At 40.5% G+C, this 21,761-nt stretch overlaps 3 protein-coding genes across 7 annotated transcripts in view; 2 read left to right on the forward strand and 1 right to left on the reverse strand.

Annotated features, from left to right (window-relative positions):
• The first annotated feature begins 5,170 nt into the window (after nt 1-5,170).
• Nucleotides 5,171-10,382, forward strand: hmox2b (heme oxygenase 2b). Of its 3 annotated transcripts, XM_005744358.2 has the most exons (8): nt 5,188-5,262; nt 5,810-5,959; nt 6,795-6,847; nt 7,122-7,237; nt 7,348-7,465; nt 7,665-8,156; nt 8,467-8,590; nt 8,679-10,382. In XM_005744358.2, exons 4-8 carry the CDS (start codon nt 7,170-7,172, stop codon nt 8,804-8,806), a joined length of 930 nt encoding a protein of 309 aa, XP_005744415.1. In that variant the 5' UTR covers nt 5,188-5,262; nt 5,810-5,959; nt 6,795-6,847; nt 7,122-7,169; the 3' UTR covers nt 8,807-10,382. The 3 variants fall into 3 exon arrangements, with proteins under 3 accessions (XP_005744416.1, XP_005744415.1, XP_005744414.1); XM_005744359.1 differs by lacking the exon at nt 6,795-6,847 and having other exon boundaries at nt 5,171-5,220; XM_005744357.2 differs by lacking the exon at nt 6,795-6,847.
• A 1,196-nt stretch (nt 10,383-11,578) lies between these two features.
• dnaja3a (DnaJ heat shock protein family (Hsp40) member A3a) lies at nt 11,579-16,645 on the reverse strand. 2 transcript variants are annotated; one of them, XM_005744361.1, is made up of 11 exons: nt 16,383-16,645; nt 15,265-15,407; nt 15,095-15,178; nt 14,785-14,991; nt 14,493-14,645; nt 14,264-14,411; nt 13,592-13,656; nt 13,348-13,476; nt 13,141-13,256; nt 12,960-13,057; nt 11,579-12,404 (listed from the first exon to the last, which is right to left on the reverse strand). In XM_005744361.1, exons 1-11 carry the CDS (start codon nt 16,624-16,626, stop codon nt 12,382-12,384), a joined length of 1,410 nt encoding a protein of 469 aa, XP_005744418.1. In that variant the 5' UTR covers nt 16,627-16,645; the 3' UTR covers nt 11,579-12,381. The 2 variants fall into 2 exon arrangements, with proteins under 2 accessions (XP_005744418.1, XP_005744417.1); XM_005744360.1 differs by lacking the exon at nt 11,579-12,404 and adding an exon at nt 12,674-12,801.
• Nucleotides 16,646-16,994: 349 nt separating this feature from the next.
• The window catches only part of LOC102206980 (mitochondrial import inner membrane translocase subunit TIM16-like), a 111,536-nt gene continuing 106,769 nt past the window's right edge, over nt 16,995-21,761 (forward strand). For both annotated transcript variants that reach the window (XM_005744362.1, XM_005744363.1), the window contains exons 1-5: nt 16,995-17,158; nt 18,728-18,824; nt 19,869-19,949; nt 20,113-20,183; nt 21,206-21,392. In XM_005744362.1, coding sequence (XP_005744419.1) covers nt 17,099-17,158; nt 18,728-18,824; nt 19,869-19,949; nt 20,113-20,183; nt 21,206-21,392 — 496 coding nt within the window. In that variant the 5' untranslated portion in view covers nt 16,995-17,098. The remainder of the gene's footprint in view (nt 17,159-18,727; nt 18,825-19,868; nt 19,950-20,112; nt 20,184-21,205; nt 21,393-21,761) is intronic.

Genomic DNA, 21,761 nt, shown 5'->3' on the forward strand with positions numbered 1-21,761 from the left:
TTTTATTAAAGATGAAAGACTTTAGACAGTTTTTCAACTCTCAGTAATGCCATAGTGATCGTTTGGACCTGCAGCGGAGTTTAGGTCCAGACACGGCTAGTGACGTCAGACTGAAGGACTGGATTAGATTATTGAATTCTTTATTACCACGTTTCTATTCAACAGTACTCACCCAGTCTTAATTTCTCATTTGGTACTCATACAGTTGACTCATAAACATGTCATAATATATGAAAGTTTCAAAAATGAAGAACACTGCTGATTATTTTTGATAACCACAACCATTAAATGTTCCAGTAACATTCCCAAGTAACCTGCTTACACTTACAGCTGTCAGTCTGAGTGAGCCTCATGAGAAATGTCTGGAAAGCAGGTGTAAACAGAGGCAGATTATGAGTAACTGTTGGATAATTTGCTGCTTATGAAGTAAAAATACACATATGAGAACTGAGACATTAAGCACAATCAGATGTTGTTGGAGCCAATAATTCCTCTCATAAAACGTTTATCAAGCTTTGGTGGATTTCATTTATATTTACCAGGTTTGCAGTATTGCGCGTTCTGTTGTAAGGGCATGAATGTCATTACTTGTTTAATTTTTGTTAGTCTATAATACACAATATTTTGCCACTTTATTAGGTAAAAATATTGTATCAGTGGATGCTTGTGGTGGTGGTTTAATGCTGTGGGACTCATTGAAAGTCTCATTAAAAATCTCTTTCAAGAGAGTCATGGCCAAGAGTGCGATTAGAAATGAGAACATAACACAAAATAATATAATAAGTAAGAAGGAAATGAAACTGACATTCAGTACAAGTGGACACAAATATGTGAGTCATATGCAATAACACATCAAGAGCAACATCAAAAACAGTCACACTGACCAAAAGAGCTACTTTCTCACTCCTTTTAAATGGACTTAAACTCCCCCACTGTAACCAGTTCTGGAAATTTCAGGTCCAAGTGAAGATTATTCCAAACGTTTTCCTGCTCTGACTCTGGGGGCAAACATTTAAAATATTGCGAGAACATATACTGTACTACTTGTATTTTTTGCACACATAAATATTCACAAATAACAAGGCATTAGCACAAGCAAAAAGTTATATACAAAAACCAACTAATGAGGAAGTCTCCAGATGTACAGTGATACCTATTTAGCACCAGTATACAGAGAACTTTGATGTGCCAGATTTTCATGGCCTGCAGTAAAACATACAGCACAATGGTAGATGGTATCCAACCTCTTTAGGTACTGGCCACATAAATTCATAATCCAATAAAGGAACAAAAACGTTGCATATACGAAGTGTTTCCTCAAGTGGAGTGACAAACATTTAAAGATGTGACCTTTAAATGATAAATTCTGACCTATAATGATGCCTAAATACTTTTGTGGCCATTTCAATTTCAGCTCCTTCAGTGGTTTTGATTTGAGGAAGTCTGAGCCCTTTAGTACCAACTGAACCTTCTGTGGCATCCATTTATGGCCGCCATCCTCTGATGGTTGCTTCCAGCAGGATAATGCACCAAGTAATAAAGCTCGAATCATCTCAAGCTGGTTTGTTGACCATGACAGGGAGGTCATTGTCTTAAAAAGCTATCCACGGTCACCAAATCTTAGTCCAATAGGGCACCTCTGGAATGCGGCTCTATTCACATCACAGATGGGCAGCCAATCAATCTGCAGCAATCTGATGCTATCATGTCAACATAAACAAAAATCTCTGAGGAATGTTTCCAGCACCATGATGAATCTATGACTTAAAGAATTAAGGTATAATTAAGGGTCTTAAGGCTAAAAGAAGGTCTAACCTGGTACTAGGAAGACGTACCTAGTGAAGGGGCTGGTGAGCAGCTGCACCAATACAATATCCCCAGCAATAGAAAAATGAAGAGAAACTTCCAGGAATAAACACTACTTTAAATTCATTTATTCCCCTTGTTTGACAGTTATTGTTGCCACTTTACCGACTGAGGAAACTCAGTGAATTTAATTGAACTTTAAAAAGACGCTCATTTGAACTTTTTCACTTTAAGTTGAACTTTTTAATAGAGGTCCTAATGAGTGAAAGGAATGGGAATTTTCTTTTGATTTGATTGACATGTCTTCTTGGTGCGCACCACATTGTTTTTCTTGCTTTTAAAAGCCTGCGCTTGACGTTCCCAGCATGACATTTCACTTTCCTATTAAGTCATGCTCATTTAAATCCCAACAGTTGTGTTATTCTTTTTCTATACTGATCCCAAATTAAGGGGCTTCACACTTCTCTTCATTAACAGGCAGTTTGCCTCGTTAATGCAGGGAAGGAACTAAGAAAACCTAATGATAACTGACAAAGTACGTCCTCATCAAAGAAGGCCATTTTTACTTATTTTCCCCCCACTTATGTCACTGACATGTGAAGCAATGCAGATGTAATGTTTCATTTTTCTGTATTGTTGCCATTTTTAGGACAAACTTAGTAAGTTTTTTAATGTGTGGCAGCCAGTTTTAGATCATGCATTAAAACAAATTCCTCTTTGATCGATAATTCAGTCTACCACCCTGGCATTTCATTTTTGTATCTTGCCAGTGTTGAAGTAGGATCTTTGTTGATGCAGTGTGATTTTTTGCCTTTTTTTTGCCCTTGCTGTTGTGTTGTCTGTTTTCTTTTCTTTTCTTTATATCAAAAATCTTAATAAACATATTTTAAAAAAATAAATAAATAAAAATCAGATCCCAGCAGGTACCATGTCAGATAGTGGTAGGGTAAAATGGACTGCGTGCTATATCTCAACCACAAAGGGAATGCACAGGAAAGCAGAGTAGCAAACAAAACTAAGTAGCCGTGAAACAGACGGAGAGACTTATCCAGCTGTCAGTGTAAAGAAATGTTATGTTTTGTGTGGAAAAATCAGCTTTAAAGCTAACATTTCTTCTTTTAAACCAATCCCCCCCCCTCCGCTCTGAACGGTATCAGTAGCTCAAAAGCACTTCCCAAAGCAATTTCATCTAATGGCAACAGCTTTGTGGCCCCATTGCAGGGAAGTGAATCATCTTGTTATCCTCCCCACCAGGCTCCTGTGGCTCAGCAGCAGAATGAGGGGGAGAGGCACTCAACTGCCCCCTGCCAGCCACACATCTGACAATGCAGCCGGCTTGCCAGACTAATATTAGGCTCTGACAATCACATTTGGACAAAAGCACACACACACGTACGTGCCCTCACAGCTACAACATGCAAGTGGGCTTTTAGCCCTTTACTAATGGATCAATCTTCCAGGCAACATTAACAGTCACTTTGTACATATGCATGATGAGTATACACGAAACATCTATGCACAAAAACACCCAAAACGTAATTATCACACTTGGATCTGTTACTGACTGTCATGATCCAGTCAGTCACAGATTGAAGAGGGGGAAGAGGGTGAGGCCCTCATGTTAAACTTCATCTATGGAACAAATGTGTTTGGGACAAGCTGTTGTACCCTCACAGAAAACCATTATGATTTTACCAGTGTATGAGGCCAGTGTTTTATTCAAAAGCCTTGAATTCATAGGTGCATCACCTGAAGCGCCAATAAGGAAGAACATTGAATTGTTCCCACGTCAGATTAGTGGATATTGTGCAGCAAGTCCTGTGAAACTAGAGAACAGCTTGGGTAAAATGGGCACATCACTGAACACCAGCTGATGAGATGATTTAAAAACACTGCCATAAACAATGCCATTACAAGGATAATTGCTGTCAAACCCAGTGATGGTTTTATCAGGTTATGTAACTTGCAATTACTTCATTATGGCCTGATAGAGAGCTACAGATGGTTTTACTAAAATCACGTCCTGATTTGCAACTGGTGTTGCAATTTAAAATGTATTAAAATGAGCATCCATTAAAACTTGGACTACTTTATCTTTTATTCATTCCCAAAGGAACAGTAACAGCAGTAATTGTTGACAAACCATTGCATTTATTTGGTATGAAGGCCATCTTGTGGTTATTCTCTTGTAGCCTTTTGATTTGGTCTTGGTTTTCTCTCTAGGTTCCAATTTCTGTAATTTAGGACTTATGATGTGTCTCATACTATATCTAGCTGTAGAAAAGATTATCCCTAATGTTAAATGACATGCAAACCAGCATGTTTGGTATTCATTACCATGAAAAATTTCCTTGAGGAATAGTATGAACATTGATTTTGCCAGGTGCTGGAGATTGCCTTCTGATGAATCTATATCTTCAACATTTGCAGGAAAATTTTGGAGATTTTCTATCCTGGCGACACCTACAGGATGATCAGGCTGGCTCTGGGATTTGCTGTTATCCTGACCACTTTCTGCATCATTTACTGGACAGCAGCAGAGCATTTGTCTAACAGACTGATTCAGCTCTGACAGTAAATCTTTCATACCTCACGCAATAGCTCTGTACAGTTTACACATCTGTCTGGCAAGGCATCACCTCATGCTAACAGTTTATTTCAAGACTGTGCTGTCAAAACACCTTACACTCTTACACTTACCCACTGTATGTCCTCTGATTTTTGCTATGCTGCTTTACTACAGTCAGTAAGCTAGTTTAAATTCTTTTCTTTGACATGTTTTACTTAGCTGTACATTATTATTTCATGCTTTTTTCCCACCTACAACAGACTGACAACTTGTCCTGAATGTACCCTGGTTCTTGGATAGTCCCCAGCCCTCAATGCACCTGAAGTGGATAAGTTGAAGAAAGCAAATGGATGGATGGATGGATTTCTATTTCAGTTCACTTTTTTAAAAGTATTTATTTTCATTCCAGGTTAGTTATTGTTTGGTCATGTCATAGTCTGTTTTGTTAAGCTTGTATTCTGTGTTTGTTTGGGATAAAGTTTATCCTATCTTATTGTCCCTATTGTGACATACTACTGCCCTTTTCTCCATAGTTACATGAATTACTCAATTATTGGAGTAATAAACAGATAGTTCGACGGGACTAGCTATTTGAAATCTATGATTTAGTTGAAATTCTTCATTATTCAGCTACATCTTTTATTATAGCCAATTTTAATAGTTTTTTCAGTAGCCCTTTCGCTGTGACAAAAAGCCTAATACTATGAAGATACGGAATTTTTTCTGGACAGTTTTTTTTTCTGTAGTCCTGTGCGAGAACTACAAATCTTAGAGCATCCGGTAGAGTATCATGTGATCATCGAAGGGGCGGAGTTAAACGTAGTTTCGCTCTGGACCTCCGCACGGTAATTTTGTAGCTGTAGGTAGCTTATCACGGTGCAGATAAGGTTTGTTGTGGCATTGTAATTTAGCATTATTACGTTTTACGAACAGAGACGTGGGCCCCTGGTGTGTGGCAAACCGCTGATTTCTCAAATCTTAAGCGTGTTTTGTGGAAATGTTATGTTAGCTAGCTTACAGCTAACTTGGCTAGCGTTGTTCAGTAAAGTTAGCTGTGGTTGTTAAAGTGATGCTCCCACCGTGGGAAGCTAGAGGACGAACTCTCGGGTTTAACCTTCGTGTGATGATAAAAGGTGGTTTTACAACATGGTCTGTGATTGGAGGGATTCAGCTGATTTAAATCACTTACGAGGCTCTCCTCGTATGGCACTTGCTTGCTCATTGTGCGAGTTATGCTTGGAGTCTCCCGGTAAATGCCAGAAGGCCTGTGCTGTGTTGTTTGAGCTGCTTTTTGTTTGGCTGCATTGATTTAGGTCACACCTGCCTGGATGCTGCTTATCTCTGTAAACCAAGCCAGCACTTGCCCGTCTGTACTGTATCAGTTTTCACTCTGACCCTGTCTTATCTTTCTTTTCTTTTTTTTTTGTCTTACAGTAAATCAGGTCAGAGGCTTAAAGCCGCTGGATTTAAGTGGCAAAAGGCTTTATTTCTTTGACCTCCATCATCATTAACTCAGGGACGACAGCCACTGTGAAGAGGTTATTAGCTTCACTCGTTTGCTGATTAACCTCTGTGTCATCTTGGGTAAGAGTTAATTCTGCTGTTATTTAATGTACGTCTAAATATCAAAGAGATATTTATGTTTTGGTGTCGGTAGTATTTGACAGTAAGTCAAACACCATAAACAGACTTAGTTTTATGATTATGGATCTGATATGATTATTACAAACTTATTATTATTATTACACACTTATTATTATTACACACTTTATTGTAAGTTAGGTTTTGTGGACTCTTAACCACTAATCTAGGTAAACTGTTTTTAATAGCGTAATGTATTGGTCTCATTCTATGTCAACTGACCCAGAGCATCCAGCCTGATGATCTCCAATTTCCTTGAAAAACTTCCAGTGATGATAGACTTGAACTTTTGAAATTATTTATTCCTGAAGTCACAGTAGCAGATATTTGGCCTATAAATTAGAATGACATAGTGTAAGTAGTTCTCTAGCTTCAGGGCAGTCAGAGGTGGTCAGGCTGGGAAATGTTCTTAAATTTGGTTATGTCAGTTGTCATGTAAAGATCCATATGGAAAAAATGTCGTTCTGCTCCCAAGATGGTAAATAGCAAATGGATGTACAGCGCTTTTCTATTCTACCTGAGCACTCAAAGGACTTTATACAACTTGCCTCAATCACCTGTTCATACAGGCACTTTTTTCTATGCTTTTTCTACTGAAGTGCTTTCTGTCTAACATTCATGCATATTTAAACGAGAAACTTGGGGTTAGTATCTTCCCTGACGATACTTGGCATTAATACTGGAGCAGCCAATGATCAAACCACCAACCCTCTGATTAGTAGATTACTTGCTCTCCCTCCTTTTTTAATTTTGTTTTTTCTTTAATATTGTGAGATAGATGACAAAAGGAAAAAAAATCATCTGTCAGGAGGAAGGTACAGAAACTACCAGGTATGATTTGAAGTTGCTTTGTTAAGAGACAGTGCTTGACATTTTTATTCAGGATAGTGAGACAGAACATTTTTCTTGGTAGAGGATGTGTTTCTGAATGTCCTTTTAGCTCTTGTACGCTATTAATTTTGTTTGGATCTCGAGTGCCGCAGTGAGCAATGCAGCTGTACGGCAGCACTCTACCTTGACAGCATATAGATTAAAAATTATGGAGCGTGATAATACTTTTTAATGTGACTATACTGCTTGTTAAATGCTTTGTTCTGATTTTTAGGGTTAAGTAGGTGTCAGGAAACATCATATCAATAAGTCACTGGAGAAGATGGAGACAACAGGGAATGTGTCCAATGGTGCAGGGCCTGTGTATGAGCAGAAAGAAAAGACCCTCAGGTAAAGCTGCTTCCAGTAACATAGTATCTGTGTTAATAAGATTTGAAAGGAATAATCCTGCTTCAGTTTTGCCACATACGCAACAAACCAAACTTCCTTTCTTTCTCCAGGCCAGAGGATCTGTCTGAGATGCTGGCAGCAGGGACCAAGCAGATTCACGAAAAGGCTGAGAACACTCAGTTTGTGAAAGATTTCCTCAGGGGTCGCATCCGCAAAGAGCTCTTCAAGGTGAGTGTCAAGAAAAAAGGTAGACGATGTCCTTTTTTTATATAGAAGACTACTTCACAAAGCAAAGCCTGCAAATAAATGTGTTATAGAAAACTGGTGGAAACAAGAACACAAAGCAGACAGCTCATGGTACGCTTGTGCTTGAAGAAGGGCAGAAAAAGTGGCTCTTACACCAACTTTTCATGTTTGTTTCCCTCAGCTCGGTGCGGTGGCGCTTTACTACACATACACGGCCCTGGAGGAGGAGATTGAAAGAAACAAAGATCACCCCCATTTTGCTCCTCTTTATTTTCCCGCTGAGCTGCATCGCCACGAAGCTCTGGCCCGTGACCTCGAATACTTTTACGGTCCAGAATGGAAGAGCCACGCAAGCTGCTCAAAGGCCACCCAACAATATGTGGACCGCATCCATCAAGTAGGGCAGGAGGACCCAGTGTTGCTGGTTGCACATGCCTACACTCGCTACATGGGGGACCTATCTGGTGGGCAGGTGCTGAAGAAGGTGGCACAGAGAGCCTTGAAGCTGCCGCCCACAGGAGAGGGCTTAGAGTTTTACCAGTTCGATGCCATCCATAGCGCCAAAGCATTCAAGCAGCTGTATCGAAGTCGGATGAATGAGCTGGAACTGGACATGGAAACAAAGAAGAGACTGGTGGATGAGGCTGTGAAGGCTTTTCTGTTCAACATTGAGGTGAGAGGCCAAGCAGAAGATGCGGTTGTTTTCCACTTTGTGGAGTTTTCTGATAGAAGTCTTAAACCTCAGTTGTTGAACAAGTGTGTCTCCAGTTCACCTGTTTATACACAAACGCATTCAAGCACCGTTGGTGGTGGACGTGCAAGGTTCTTCTGTTTCAGTAGTGTAATAAATCGGGGCTCCAGCCATCAACCTTATGAGTTTTGCTTTTTCCAAGTATTTGAATTACTCATAGATGTTTCATCTATCTGTGTTATCCAACAACAAATTGTAGACTTTCACGTAGGCTTCACGTTCATTCTGGCAGGTGTTTGAGGAGTTAGAAGAGATCGGCAAAACCATCCAGGAGGATGTTTTAGATGCTGGCATGCCCGTTCATGGAGCAATGGGTGGAGACATCAGCAAATGTCCCTACTACAATGCCAAAATGGGTAAGTGTACTGCCTTTGTAAATATATGTAAGTGATACCGTTTCTTGTCACTAACTAAGCTTGTGTCCGGACCTCCTTTGTGTCACAGCGGCATCAGGTGGAACAGCATACGTCCGTCAGCTGGCCATGGCTGCTCTCAGACACCCGACAGGACAGGTCCTGTTTGCTACTTGGTTTGCTGCCTTGGCTGGACTGGTTGCGTGGTATCTGATGTGATCTGTCGCTCCGTCTGCCACTCTGCTGCTGTGTGAAAAGAGGACTGTAACAGGAAGGACGGTAAAGGACACTGAGATCTTTCCACGAGATGTGGACCGTGTCATAGCTTGTGGTCCAAGTTTATTTATTGTTACATATTGCATAATAATGTAAGCTTACAAAAATATGGAACAGTTAAATTCAAGCAAAATGATCTATAGGACCAATATAATTCCATCCATCACGCTAGATTTATTCATCTTTTAAATTCTCTACCTCCTCCTGCATTATCCCTCCAATCTGTGTCCTTCCAGTTGCATTTGGTCGTATCTCGAGACCTCATGTAGATCTCCTATTTTCTTACTGAAGCGACGTTTCGTTCCACAACTGTATCTGGCTGTTTAGTATTTATTCCTTAATAATAAATTGAACATAGAGTGAGTTAATTGTGTGATTAGTAAAGTTCGCTGTGCATTTTAGATTTCTACTGAAGCCTTTAGTAAGAAGGTTATTTGGAAGTGTAAACTTTGACTCCTCGTATATAATTATCTTTATTTCTGCACAGTAATTCAGTTGCAAAGTTAATGGGAAAACCCAAATTTCATTAATCCATTAAGCTTCAGCTTCAAATATTTCCAAACGGTTTGTTTTTTGAGACGGGCGATTGCAGTTAAAAGCTTGATTAATAATCAGTCTTCACATACTAATAACATATACAGGATATTTGAATCTCTCCTGGTGCATGTTCACTTGTATAATTTCTCTGTTTTCAGAATTATGTGACAGTGCACCTTGTATTTGTTCAACAAAACCAAACAAACTTGCCTGTTGGTTTGATTGCAGAGCTTAACTATCCAATATGAATAATTCACTGTAATAATTCAGCTTTACTGGCAAACGGGAGCCTATATTAGGACAGGGGTGCGTGCGGCTGTTTTAAGAGGAAGATTGTATTTTTGTACTAATGACGCTTCATCCACATTCTTTCATGAGATGAATTTGTGTGAGAATACCTTCAGCAGCTCAGCACTTATTTATGTGTCCATTCGTTCTGGATGCATCAGTATGCATTGTGAATGTACGAAGTGGGATGATCACCTATATTGAGTTTTATTTTGTTTTGTTTTTTTAAGCACAGAGAAGTGTGTACTGTATGTATTTTGTGGTTGAAGTATAATCTTTATCCTAACACAGTAACGGTATTTTTTAACTTAAAGCACTTGAGGCACAGAGAACCAAAAAAACAAAAAATACTGCACATAAGTGGATGTGCAGTATTTTTTGATGACAGATGGCTTTATGCATCATATATGGAGGACAAATACAGGGATAGGCTGATACGCTCCTGTAGTTTCCATGTAATACCATTTTATAATGCTAGTGTCAAAATGATTCAGTAGTTTTGGACCTATTATCATAGATTAAACGTGGAGTGATTGCCTGAGTCATATGTATTTCTGATTTTCTTGCATTTTCATTGACTCTGCTCTTAAACCTTATCTGTATCTAACTGGAGCTTTACTAGTAACTGGCTAGAGTAATCTCTTTGTATGAGAGTGGGGAAAAACTGTATGTTATGCTTTCAGTAATGAAAAAAGACATGTTTTGTTTTCATGAAGAAATAAAACAAATTCTTTTTGACTCGTAGTTGCTCCTTTGTTTGTTTGCCTTTTCTATCATACAGCTACAGTAATTATACGATTTTGGGTAAAACATGAGATGGATTTGTTGTATACATTCATTGTCACCTAAAGGTCTAATAACAGATGAATTGTAGGTGCCAGGTTATGTTACTCATAGTGCTGTCCTCCACCACTCCACAAAACGAGAGAAAACAGATGGAGGGTATGCTTGCCTCTTTGGATTTTGAATTAAAGTTTAATGTAGGCACACCTGAGAGATGCTCCTTTATTTTCTCTCATCACCTTTTTGTTGCACAGGGTAATGTAGACACTTTGTGTGGGAATGAGTTTACTCATTTACACATATAAAACAAAGTGAATGAGCTCATCATTACTCATACATAAGACTAAAAAAGGGTATAAAGAGTCAGAAAAAAGTGAATAATTTCTACAGTTTTGGCTGATTACACGCGCTAAATCCTTCATCTCCATGGAACCCAGGCTCTGCAGGATCTTCTTTCTCATCCTGCTTAAAGTGTGTGTGTGTGTGTGTGTGTTTCTCCAGCAGTAATAGTGTTTTGGTACTCTGCTGTTGTCTTTATGTTTTTGAACCATACAGTATTATCAATGAAGGATAGAGATTGTTGCCTTGGACAGAAACCACCTCTCGTGATTTGATGAGATATTTGCAATTTCACAGGGTTATTATAGAAGATTTGTCAACCCTAAAATCAACAACACAAAGCCTTTCATCTGCCTGTAGAGGACCAGAGCTTGAGAATCACACAAACTCCATCCCTGAGGGGGTATGAGGCAAAATTAAAACTAGATCTGAAAAACAATATAAAAACTACTTTCGGGGGAAAAAAATGAACTTGAAAAACAGAGGAACTCTCTTTAGTTTTAGTTTCTGTTAGGTTATAATATTATCTAAAGTTTTTACCAATTATTTCTTACAGCTATGTAGTACAGCTGTTAATACCTGTGCTGACTGTTCTAAATCTTGCCTCTGACAAATGCCCTCCACACAATAAAAAGATGACAATGTCAACAAAAAGTGAAAATGTAAAAGTCCCGGAGCAGTAGCGCTGTAACGCATCTGTGTTTACGGGTGTACCTAATGAAACGATCAGTGCATATACAAAGACATGTTAAACATTAAGGTGCAGACAGAGTCAAAGCATTGTGAACTTTATTTTTTCTGTACTTTACATAAAAGTTTTTTTTTCTGGGCCCTAGCTTTATTAGAGCTGTACAGTATCTCTTCTATATAGCACATTGATGCATTAATGTATGCTCTACAGCTATTTATGTACATGTGGACTGTGGTTGAGGATTAAAATCAATTTCTCTCTCATAATGCAACATGACAGAGCAGAATAAATCAGTTTTCACAGTTCAGGAAAGTCTAATTTTCCACAGTTCGATCTTCTATGATAATTCTGAGACTTTTACTTTCCACTGTTGACACACCTCCAGCCCACCACAGCAAACTTTATTTTGATGTTTATCCTGCCAGGACTGGCAGCGCTGAGGACGCGGAGAAGCCCAAGCATGAAAACACAACTGATGCATACAGAACTGAAAGATTAATAACAGGATTGTTTAACCCTGAATAAAACTTTAGACTGCACCTGAAGTCTTTGTGGATACAATAACTTATTTGTGCGCATGTGGATGCTGTTATCACCGTTATGTTTCTCTTCTGATAAAGAATAGAAAATCAACATTGACATAAGAAATTACAAGTGTTTGCTATCACCATTGCTTCTATGGATGCTCGACAGAGGGGACTGGTCTCTTGTTCCAGGATCCACTTTGGCAGAGGTACAAAGTGCATAATCCTCTTGGTTTTTGATACAGGGCTGGGTAGGTAGGTCTGTAATACTCCATCCAGAACTACAGTTGTCCAAATCCCAGTATTCCTCTTTCCGTTGTCCTCCTACTTGTCTTCTGACACACTGATGGAGGCTCTCAGTTCATGGAAGATCTTTTACCTTGAAAAGGAAGCAAAAAAAAAAAAAAAAGAAAAGAAAAAAGAAAAGAGAACTTAAGACAAGAAAAACAGCCAAATTGAAAAGATAAGGAGCAGACACCTGATACATCCCTAAACTGGCTAAATGCACTGTGTTCTTATGCGACAGCCACAAACCAGATAACAAAGTATTAAAAAAGTATATTAAAAAAAGTTTACTGTTTGTGAACAACAGCACGAGAAAAGGTTCAGTGAGAGATGAACATAAATCAGTAACCAGTCCTACCTGGTTTGTGGCTGTCAGGACGAACTAAATAATTTCCTTAATTTGGAGAAGAAGCCAACTTGTTGATTCAACTCTGCCTTGTTGTCATGTTTTCTTTGCCCTGCCTCAGACCGCCTACCACTGCTGCCCCCACCTGGACAGAGATTGATACTCCATCAGCCAGGTTTATCAACTAGGCAGAAATTCCTTTCCTCAATCTTATTTCAGTGGACCAGAAGTACACAGCAAAAAACACAGAAGAAGGTAGAAGTAGGTAATGAAAAAAGCAGGAAACCAGATGAAGCTGTGTACCTGTGGTGGTGGCAGTGACACCGTTTACCGTCCCCTCTATGTCCGTCTCATCCTCAGCGTAGCTCATCAACAGAGCTCTTTGCCTATCTGTGAGATTCCTGTACAGGAAAACAAGGTTTTAGCTTTATTGTGATTTAATACATTTTTAAATTACACTGCAAGGATGTCAGTGCAGTCTTACTTGGGTATTTTAATTTTGACGTGGATGTAGTGATCTCCAAAGCCATAGCCACTGACTCGAGCAATTCCCTTCCCTGACAGGCGGATCCTCTGGTCTGTCTGGATGCCTGTAGGGATCTAAAGACAAATCCAGTCAATTGTTACACTGAATGTGTTTGAAATGTTGCCCAAAGTTGTTGTTATTCGGGTAACAAGAGTTTCTACTTACAGATAAATTCAGAGTTTCATATAGGCCCTGTGTTCTCGCTGTGCCGCCCAGGATGGCTTGCGCCACGGATACGTAAAGGTCAGAGTGGATGTCTGCGCCGTCCCTCCTGAATATGGGACTTTTTTGGACCTGGTCACAATCACACGGCAATCCCATTAAAGAGGCTCAGAAGGAAACCCTTCTGGAAGGTCTGGCTGTGAGATTAGCATTAAATAGCAGCAACTGATGCGCAACAAATACCCACCTTAAATGTGATGAAGATCTCCTTCTTTCCAACCGGCATTCTCACAGTCTGACCATCCTCCACTCCTGCAGGGCATAATATGTAGTATCAATTAAAACGACTTTTAACTTGAACAGTGGAACGATCCATCTCAAAGAATAATCCCATTAAGACCAACACCAGTAGGCTTTAAAAGGTACAGGGAGGAGATGTCGCTTAAATTTATACTTTAAATTTTTAAGATTAAATGTCTATTTTGTTTTTCTAGACTAAACACCTCAACACAGAGATAAACTATCCTCCAGTCCACAGCTATTTAATTATACATTTAGGACAGAGCTAATTAACTTTCTGGCACAAGACCATTTTCAATTTAATATGCATAACTATACGGACAAAAAAGGAGCCAAAATACCCCTGATTACATTACTCGAGTCACATTATGTATTTAACTAGTTAAGAGTAATTTTATCTTTGCCTTCTTTCAAATTCTGAGTGATTAAACTATCTTTACTCAATGTTCATCAGTGAAGCTGCCCTTTTAGGCAATGTTTCAATAACTTTGTGAAACAGCCTATAGCAAAGCTTGCTTTGGCACATGGTCCTGCTCATTAAAAATGAATGCAAACATATCCTTGAGGTATTTGCAGCGTGTAAACAGTAGTCAGATAAACAGACTTGAGTGTGACTGACCTGCAGGCACAGGAACCATCACCGTCTTCTTCTGTTTGGTTTGTCCCGTGCCACGACAAGAGTGGCAGGGGGTGGAAATGACCGTGCCTTTGCCACCACAGCGCCGACATGTGGAACGCATCACAAATGGGCCAGTATTTACTGTTTCCTATAGCGGGGAAAATTTATGTTTAATAACACACTTGGAAAAAAAAAGAGATAGAAACGAGATGATTGTTGGAGCTCTTACCATGCCAGAACCATTGCAGTTGTGGCAGTGTTGCACCTTAGTGCCTGGCTCGTGGCCTTTACCATCACAGCGCTGGCAGGCTGTTTCGATGTTAACTGACATCTCTTTGTTGACTCCCTTTGCTGCCTGAGTAAATGTCAGCTCCATAATGTACTATGAGAGGGAGGCAAAACAAACAAACAAAACATGTAAGAAGAGGACATTCTGATTGATAAAATAAAACTGTTTCAATTAGAATCAGCTGAGGAACCGCTCGTCTTCACTTCACCCTATTTCACAATATCCCTCTAACCTCCTGTGGCTGATCAAATATGGCACCAAAGTCTCCAAAGCCACGGCCTCCAGAGAATTCTCCAAAGATTTTGCGGAAGAGCTCCTCTGGATCTACATTGCTGGCATGTCCACTCCAGTATTGCTGCCCTCTACCCGCCTGACCTGCATCAAAGCCCGCTGTGCCATATGTATCATACTGCTTCCTCTTCACTTCATCACTAAGAACCTATGAAGAACAAAGTAAGGTAATAATGGTGAAACCTGGAGATGTTTCATAGGTTTCAATGAGCAAAGCAAATCTAGAGTAGAATTAATGCCCAAAACCAAACCTCATAAGCTTCAGCCAGCTGAGCAAATTTTTCCTTGGCTTGTGGGTCATCTTTGTTGGTGTCAGGGTGATACTTTTTAGCCATCTGAGGGACAGCAAACATGAACACACCGTCAGCTACTGCAAACACTACTGTGCTCAGTTCAAGCTGCATCTCAGGCAGGAACAGACCTGGTAGTAGGCTTTCTTGATCTCCTTCTGCGTTGCTGTGCGAGGTACCCCAAGAACCTGGTAAAAGTCCTGTTTGCTGCTGGCAGGGGCACTTGTGTGAAAGGAATGAGTGTAGACAGCGTTTGGTGGTTTGAGGCCTGGAACTGTTCAGCAGGGTGAAAGGTGTGAGTACAGTTTCAAGACATTTAAAGAGAAATGCAGACAAGTAAAAAGACGCCAGATGGAGGACAGTTTTAATGTAAAACTTGGATGCATCTACAACCAAATAACACTAGAGTGTGGATCTGAGAATGTGTGGTTGTTTGTCTCTCCGTTAGCTCTGTGATGGACTGACAATCTGTCCAGGGTGTAGCCTATATCAGCTGGGATAGGCTGTAGCCCCACTGTGATCCTAAGAGGTATGTATGGATAAATGAGATGTCTCTCCAAATGCAGTGGTGCATTTTTAACTAAAAAGTTAAAGTTGTGGCTCATCTGTCCACAAATCCACTGTACAAGAAGTATTGTGGATCATGTTAGATGGTTTCCTCTGTGGGATTATTCCAATAACACAATTCTTGAAAAATAAGATGTGGAATAAAAATGTAAGTAAGCTGTGGATATTTCTGTAGGTGTTTGTGTAACTGTGTCACTAATTAGTGTGTTTAACATTGTTTTATGCTAAAAGACATGAATGGAAAGCATCCTTAGACTAACCCAACTGACAGAAGATTCTAGAAACAACACAGATCTCTAAAGCCCCCTCCAAATGTGGAGCATGTGAATTAGTCAAACTGACGGGTCTAATGTTAGTGTTAAGTTACTGACCAGGCCAAAATCTACAGTCTGACAGCAAAATGTAACACCGGCATCGGTCTCCTGCAAACTGAACTTAATGGCTGCAAAGTATGCAAGACTGACTGCATCACATTTGATCAACTTTGAGAGTGCATCATAAAAATGCGCCGGTCTCCAAGCTCGTCTTTTCTTCAGTGTTTGCTTGAGCCGTCATGAGGGCACTTTTATTTTGCTGTCTTACCCTGCGTCATTCGAGTGAACTTCAAAGCAATTAGCCTAGAATAGCCTAGCCTAGCCTAGCCTAGCTAAGGCTACTACCATATGGCTAACACAGCTCTTACCTGACAGCCCTCTCAATGTCACCGCTTTCCCCACTCCGCCACACACCAGGCTCCCATCGCGCCACAGTTTTTCGGCCCGCAGTGTAGAGAAACTCCGGACTTCTCCATGCCCAGAGCACACAATAGCACTGACAGCTCTCCGCTGTCCTGAAGACACGGCGACTGTAATCCAACGTGAGGAGCAACGAGCAGCCGAGGACGCCATCATTGCTACACTGGCCGCCGCTCCAGACGCTCTGCGCATGTTCGGGAAACAGTGGGCGTCTCCCACTAACCCCCCCCCCCCCCCCCCCCCCCCCCCCAAAGATATTCTGTTTAAGCCGAGATGTCACTCTCTCAAGAAAACATGAGCTTTGAAAATTTAACTTAAATCACCTTTTCTTTTTTTTTAATAAATTCTGCTTAAGAAGTCACATCATATAAATCACGACCGGCTAAAATTATTCAATTTCCCCTGACTTTCCTCTGTATATCGAACGTAACAAGTGACAAACGAAAGAGGATGCACACCTTTTGCAACACGGCGTAGCGCGTGAAGACAGCAACAATCCAGAAACAAATCTCCCGCCCTGTCGGACAGCTCCGTGGAGCAAAGCGAGCGAACACTTAAGCGGCAAGGCTGAACTGTCAGCTGTAGAAGGAACCCTCCTTTGCCGAGTACCAGCCACCTCGACACAGACACCCGGAAGGCACGAAAGTCAGTTTGAGAGGGCAGCATGAATCGCTTTAAGACCTCCAAATTCAAAAACACCACTCCGAAAATTGCCAAGAAAGATGTGAGTAGCTTGCGAGCGACAGAATAGGTGCAGATTTGCTAGCTAGCGTTAGCGTTGGTAATTAGCTCTGTGGTGTGCTCTTTTGTGGGGAACGCCTGCGTGTTTGCAAGGGATGTTGAACTTCCTGCATCTGGAAATCTGCACAGCATTCAGAGCAGGAGATGCAAGTGTTCTGTGGGCTCTTAGTGAAGACTGAAATCATTGTGGTTGCACACTGCTGTCAGCCGTAATAGGATGCTGTGGTGATGCACATCACCATACTTGTGTTAAAATAGCTTATTAGCTCTTTGCTGCAGTATTATATGGTTTTGATTGCTCGGATTTTCAGCCAATGGGAAAAAATATAAAATTTCCCCACTGGGAAAGGAAAATAATAATAATAATATAACTACCATATAACTACCACAGTTGCCTCTTTTTCAGTGATAGTAGTCCTGCAGATTGCAATTGTTGACATGTCTGGACTGGACTGCAGTGTCTTGCATACAAATCTGGACCAATTCTTTCTCGACTTTAAACGCCTAAAGCTCTGCTTTGTGAGGTGTATATTATAATATAATCCCCAGCTTTTTATTTTTATTTTTATTTTAAAGCAGAGGCAATCCTTGGCATGCACAGAAACAGTGGTATCTCTCCAAATCTGTGCTTGGGGTTTAAGACAGCAGGTGGTGCTTTGCTCTTGTGAATGTTAAACTAGCCCTTTGCACCGGAGAGCAGATTTAATGTGAAGTCATGTGTCTGTTTGCTGACATTTTATACTCAGTGCAGGGGTGAAATGTTGGTCAAGAGGAGATGCAGGATTATGTGGCTAGAATGAGAAAAGAAAGCAATTTTATGTCAAAGCTACTTCAAATCATAGGCCTGCAGAGGAATTTAAAAAAGGTAGTGAAAGAAAGTGACCAGTGAACATAAAGTTGTCTTTCAGATGATATAACTAGAAGTTTTATAGACTCAGTTATTGTAATAATCAGCATTATATGTGGTTTAGATCGAGGAATTTAAGTTAAGTCATATGTTGTGATTTTGTTTGGGATTGAAACGGCCTCTAGTGTGATGTATTTGCATTTGTTGTCTACCTCGCTTTTGACACAAACATGTCTAGTTTTGTTGCAATAAATGCAAAGAGTGCTTTGAAATGAATGAACAGAGCAGCAATACATCTCTTCTGCAAGGCTGTCGGAGCTGTCAAAGTGCCCTTTAGCGGCTGAATGACCATCAGGATTGCTCTTAGTTTCCTGAATAGCAGCGCAGCAGTACTTACTGGAGCATGTTGTACAGACACACTTTCCTCTAGCTGCTCTTGCCTTGTTAATGTTATGAAAGAGTTTTAAGAGTTCTCTGCTGTGCAAAGCAGGGAGGACTTCCACTTCCTTCCCACTCATGCGTGCATGTGTGTGTGCTCTCTGTCAGATCCTTCCTGTTTATTGCAGCGTTTGCTTTCTTTTTCTTTTTTTTATGGTTGTGACAGTGTGTGGCTTAATATTATGAAACAAAGAGGAGATGGTTGTTTGTGGTCTTTTTTGCATTGACTTATGCTTGCGCATTATTAAACCCATGTGTTTCCACTAGGAGTGGATCAACAATGTCCGTGCTGGCTCCTTTGCCTCCCAGGGCAACCACATCAAAGCAAGTTCCAAGCTGGTGGCTTTCAATACTGAGCAGGCTGGTAAGACTATAAAGGTTTGGCAGAACAGTAACATTCCCTTATACTGTGCTGTGAAAAGGTATTTGCCCCCTTCCTGATGTCTTGATTTTTTTTGTTTGCATGTTTGTCATACTTACATGTTTCTGATCATCAAAAAAAGTATATTACACAAAGATAACCTGAGTAAATACAAAACACATTTTTTTAAATGATTATTTCATCATTTCATCTCCCTAGCCCTGTCTGAGAAAGTAATTGAAAAAAGTAATTGGCTGCAAACTGAATCTAACTGTTTGTGCCACCTTTGGCAGCAAGAACTGCAATCAAGTGTTTGCAATAACTGGTGATGAGTATTTTACATCACTGTGGAGGAATTTTGGCTGATTCTTCTTTGCAGAATTGTTTTATTCAGCCACATTGGAGGGTGTTTGAGCATAAATTAGCCGTTTAAGGTCTTTCCAAAGGATATCAATCAGGTTCAAGACTGGGTTCCTCCAAACCTTTCATTTAGTTTTTTCAGAGGTGGACCTGCTGGTGTGCTTTGCATCATCGTTTTTTGGGTGTGAGCTGATCACCAAACGCGGATGAGTTGTCGATGCGCTCTCGGAGTAATTTTGATGTGCCGGCCACTCCTGGGAAGGTTCACCACTGTTCTGAGTTTCCTTCATTTGTGGATAATGGCTCTCATTGTGTTTCACTGTCGTGTCAAAGCCTTAGATATGGCTTTGTAAGGTTTTCCAACCTGGGTTGATTACTGAAACTGAACTTAGCTTTTCAAAAATGGGGTGTTACTTTTCAAATAGGGCCAGATAGGTTTGGATCGATTGTTTTTTTCGCTTCTTAAATAAAATCATCACGTTAAAAATACATTTGAATTTACTCAGGCGTATCTTTGTCAGATAGAAGTATCCACTTTTTACAGTATGAGTCATGTTTATACTGCTGTTACCCAAGTTCAGAATATCAAGATAACATAACCTAAAAATCAAACACAGTTAGAAGAAACATTTTGGATTTTTGAGAGGATAATTCCTGACATTTCCTGTCTGCTGTACGTGTCCACAGGTGGAGGCATGCTGGGCCTGTCTTCAGTCCAACCAGGCTCAGACGGCCAGCGGGCCGTCACCCAGATTTCCTGCCATTCTGGTAGTTTTTTTAAAAATCCTTTTGATTGCCTCTTAAACTCTTTAAAAACAGAAATCACATGAGAAATCTACATGATGTTTCTCAGAAGTGAAAGTAGACACATGACCTGGTTCTAATATCTTATGCTAATGTCTATTAATTAATTTTCCTTCTCTCCTGTCAGATCTTGTGACTGACATGGACTTCTCTCCTTTTGATGATAGTCTCCTGGCAACATGCTCAGTAGATGAAACGGTGAGCTGTTCAGTGTCCTACTTCTTTCTGACCTTGTTCGTTCTTCATTCAAATATACTCATAAGCCAACGTTCCATCGTCTCAGGCTTTGTTATTCCTGCCAGGACTTTGAATTGTTTTTCCTATTTAAACGTTTTGAAGACTCCTTTCTCTCAGCCACAGGTGCCCCAGCTTACTGGAATGTGCTGAGCGGGGTCCTGCGTCTTCATACTCAGCAGCTCGGTTTACCTCACAGACCCGTAAAGATATGCAACTTTTGCCGCACACACGAACCAAAGTGATCTGCAATGCCCCGCATCTGCAAAACACTTTCTCTCCTCTTATCTTTTGCCAGCACGTCATATTGTTTCACCAGCTTGGTTGTGCTGAGCAGGGAAAATGTCTGGGAAACGTGATCTCAATTGTGTGTTTTTCCTGACTTAACTAGACTTTATATAAACTCTTTTTCATAAATTTTCATGTAATCTGATATTGATGTTAGAAACATAACATGAGCCCAGACCCCAAATTATTCAAAATTTAGAGAAATACATCATTTGACGGCCTGGTTGATGTTACACTTTGATATTTTAATTACATGCTGTTTTGATCTTCTTCACACAGTTTGTTCCCTTTGTGAGGCTAGACAACCACAGCTCCTGCAGTCTTATGGTTGCTTAGCTTAGCCATGACCGGTTGGTGAGGGGAGGGAGAGAGGACAAAAAACACACTGTAGAAGAGAGCCACACAATAATAATACTTAATGATTAAATGCAGAGTCATGTATAAACACATTTAGTGAGTGAGTGAAGAAGAAACCCTCAGTGCATTATGGGAATCCTCCCAGCAGCTTAGGCCTATTGTAGTGTAACTAAGGGAGGATTCAGAATCACCTGATCTAGCCGTATTGTTTGTTTTGCTAAGAGGAGGGAGAGGGGGACAAAAGGGATGAAGGTTTGTTTTTTCCCTGAAATGAATACAGAGATGGCAGGAAGAGGGAGAAAGAGCCATTATCTTTATTTTTAGTCCTTTCGTGTGCGCAGGTGAAGCTGTGGCGTTTGTGTGATCTGGCGCAGGAGCAGTCCAGCAGTTCAGAGCTGACCCTGCGGCCAGGTCAGGGCAGGCTCGAGCTGGTGCTCTTCCACCCCACCTCCTCTGGCTTGCTGGCTGTTGGCACCACTAAGTCTGCTCAGATTTGGGACACCAACTGCCAGGAAGCACCGCTAGCAGGTAACTACAACCAGCAGCTGAGCACAGTTTAATTTTTTTATTTGAAACAAATCTCAAAATCTTTGTTCGTACATCATGTGCCGTGCTGTTTTTCACATGTAACATTTCAGTCTGTGTCAGTTAGTTGTCAGTAAATGTGCCGCATTTTTTTTCTGTGTGTAACAAAAGTTTATATATGGAGTGGAGTGAAGTGCTTGCCCTTTTTTTGTGTTGGAGACTCTCTCACTGACACTGCCTACGTTTTACAGCCCTGTGGCTCTGTCTAAGTGCTGGAGCAGCAGAGGTAATGTTTTGGTTTGCAATCCTGGCCCCAGTCTCCTTGGATTGGCCTCAGGATATAATCACTATCCTCTGGCCTCACCCCCCCCC

The sequence above is a fragment of the Pundamilia nyererei genome, unplaced genomic scaffold (genome assembly GCF_000239375.1).
Source record: "Pundamilia nyererei isolate P.nyererei 1_Seehausen unplaced genomic scaffold, PunNye1.0 scaffold00142, whole genome shotgun sequence".
Classification (NCBI taxonomy): Eukaryota; Metazoa; Chordata; class Actinopteri; order Cichliformes; family Cichlidae; genus Pundamilia; species Pundamilia nyererei.